The sequence below is a fragment of the Salminus brasiliensis genome, chromosome 25 (genome assembly GCF_030463535.1).
Source record: "Salminus brasiliensis chromosome 25, fSalBra1.hap2, whole genome shotgun sequence".
NCBI lineage: Eukaryota > Metazoa > Chordata > Actinopteri > Characiformes > Bryconidae > Salminus > Salminus brasiliensis.
The window spans coordinates 22,501,126-22,503,896 of NC_132902.1; the positions used below are offsets into that span (position 1 = coordinate 22,501,126).

At 49.9% G+C, this 2,771-nt stretch overlaps 1 protein-coding gene across 1 annotated transcript; it reads right to left on the reverse strand.

The window, feature by feature from the left end:
• Nucleotides 1-1,220: 1,220 nt before the first annotated feature.
• On the reverse strand, nucleotides 1,221-2,306 carry fjx1 (four-jointed box kinase 1). The gene has a single exon (XM_072671379.1). The coding sequence runs from the start codon at nucleotides 2,304-2,306 to the stop codon at nucleotides 1,221-1,223; it is 1,086 nt and encodes a 361-aa protein (XP_072527480.1).
• Between the last annotated feature and the right edge of the window lie 465 nt (nucleotides 2,307-2,771).

A 2,771-nucleotide genomic window follows, 5' to 3' on the forward strand; every position in this document is an offset into this window, starting at 1 on the left:
GTGTTTACACCTGCATTTTTACGTGGCTCTGCCTAATCCAGATAGAATCCTGATACTCAGGACGCAGAGAGCCTGTTTACACCTGGCATTAACAGAGATTTTGGTGATCGGATAATGCTCGGAATTTACTCGTCTGCTAGAAAAGCCTGGGTATAACGACTGGATCACCGAAACCACATTGAGAGGTGGTCAGAGACGGATCTTGACCACATTTAATAATAAAGTGTAAACAGAATGCGGATTCTGTGCTCAGACTCATTGTCAGACAAACGGAAATATGGGTGGGAATACTAGTCATTTTTATGGTGGGTCGGCCGTGGCTTCTCTCTCCATCTTGCTCCCTTGCTCTCTCTCTCTCCGGATCTGTGTGTGTGTATATGTGTGTGTGTGTGTGTGTGTGTGTGTGTGTGTGTGTGTGCATGCTCACGCTCATGCTTACCAGTAGATGAAAGCAGTATTGCAGAGTTTGTTCCCCTGCAGTTTAAACAGTCTGCTGTATTTTCTGAGCAAATACTGGAAAGCGAGAACCATCGATTGTTCCACAGCGTTGTAGAAGAACCCCCACTGTTCCCAGTTTTGATGAGGAACCATTGTTTACAGGTTGGAGATTATACTGATCAATTCAACACATGATACCAGCATCCTAAAGGAGGTATTGAAAAGCCAATTCCACAAATTTCTCAAAATTGATGTGTAATGTAGACAAAGCCAAGTAAATACGTAAGGAGACTTACAGACAATTTTAACACCCCCCCCCCCCCACACACACACACACACACACACAAAAACTAATAAAAAAAGCATTGTCGCTGTCCAGTGAAAACCATGTATCTCCAAAATGGTCACTTTACAGAAGACGACAATTTTTTTTTAGATTTGAATGAAAGCGGATGTAAAATAAGAATTTAATCCAAGTAATTTAGAGCATTTCTATTGGTCAATTTATTCTGAACTATTCACACAGTGTGCAGAAGCAGCTACAAGGTTCAAACCATGGAGAAAAATGGAGATACGTGTTTTTCATTGGACAGCAGCGATATGTGGAATATGTATCCCTACAATGCCGAGCATGAACTTTCCCAAATTGTGTTTTTCAGGCCAAAACATCATCTCAGAACTAACAGAAGTGTCGTAAAGCAGTGCAGCAGGCATCAGAGCAATTAGAAGCATTGATCTCTGCAGATTCGGCCTGATATTGTGACAAACTGGTGGAATTCCCATTAAGTCCCTGTGCTACACTGCTGAACATGTCCACACAGCATGTCCACTCTGTTCTGCAGAGTAACCAACTGAGCCTCGGACAAAAATCCCAGTTCTTGAGCCAAAGGTTCCCTAGCTCGGTACACCTGCCGCAGGCACTGGGCTGCACTCCTGGAGCGCTTCAGCTCCATCAGCCGCTGGACTGTGAGCCCCCTGAACACACAGGTTGAGTTGAGGAGTGCTTTGTGAAAGTGCTCCCAGCGGTCAAGCACCCTATAGCCGTGAACGAGGCCAGCTTCGTTATCGATGAACACCAGGTGTCCCTCAGTGGTCCTCAGCAGGTTATTGGTCGCTCTATCCATGGCGCGCCTGTCCCACTGCAGATTGAACAGGTGGTTGGCGACTCGGTCGAAGTTTGCGGTCAAGTAGTCGAACAGGATGAGGTCAGTCCATTGCATGAGTTCGCTCAGGTCACCTGAGGTCATGTTTTCCGAAGTCCAAGGCACATGTGACACGGGACGCACACCTGCCCCCATATGCTTCCGGAGTTGGGCCGGGATGGACACTCGGGTGGCGTTGGGGACCCACTGTGTGAGGGACACGATAGCGTCCGGTGACCAGCGCAAGGCTTCTATGCTGTCTCTGACCGCTGACCACTGCTGGCTAGAAGGGTCCGGCTTGGTCAGCGCCAGCGGAGGCACATTGGGGATTCCAAGTAGCATGGCCAGGTGGAAGCACAGGGTCTCCCCCAGCACCTGGTCCTGGTCCACTCCGTAGCGCACGCACGCCCTGCTGCCGTCCTCCAGCGTGGCCAGGCGGTTCGAGTTGCGACCGCAGCCCGCTTCCAACCGGACCACCCGCACGCCCCCTACGCGCTCTCGCCACTCAGACCACTGACGCGCCACCGCTAAGGTTTTTACGCTCGCACCAACTCGCCTCTTTACGCGCACGACCTCCTTCACTCGATACGGGTCCAGTGTCGAGACGCTCGGGGCGCACGAGAGGGAACAGCTCCAACTTTCCGTCCGGTTTGCTCGCGGTGAAGGGATGCAAGGGGAGACGCGCCCGAGGAGCGCGAGGAAAAAGCTTAGCCATTCAGCCCTCATGGTTCAGGAGAGTTGCAGACGCCGTTATGCGCGCGTACGCTGCTGACATTGTGCCTCTGGTCAGTTTGGCAGGGCTTTAGGTGCAGGACCTTTAACTCCATATGGCTTCGGCTGAGCGCCCTGCTTGCAAATGCGCTCTCCCTCTTGGAGCTTTTGGGGTGCAACAGCATCGAAACACCGCGTGCCACTTCCTCCCTCCCCTCCCTTCCTCCTTCCCTTCTTCTCAGCCTTCATTCATTCATTCAGTCATTATTGGAAACCCTCATTGGTGCTATTTAGAAGTTCATGGGCTTTTGGAGTGACGTCACAAGTCGTAAAATGCAATGCATAGCCAAAAAAGACTTACTTCCTTAAAGGGGAAATCCACCAGTGGTTGAAAATATCAGCTAAATGTAGCCATTAATGTGTAAACAAGGTCATTTAGACTGGATTTGGTGTGAAATGGTTCTTTGAAGAGAAATTTAC

Coding starts and splice junctions, on each gene's coding strand:
- fjx1 (XM_072671379.1), bottom strand. CDS start 2,306: ATGAGGGCTGAATGGCTAAGCTTTTTCCTCGCGCTCCTCGGGCGCGTC.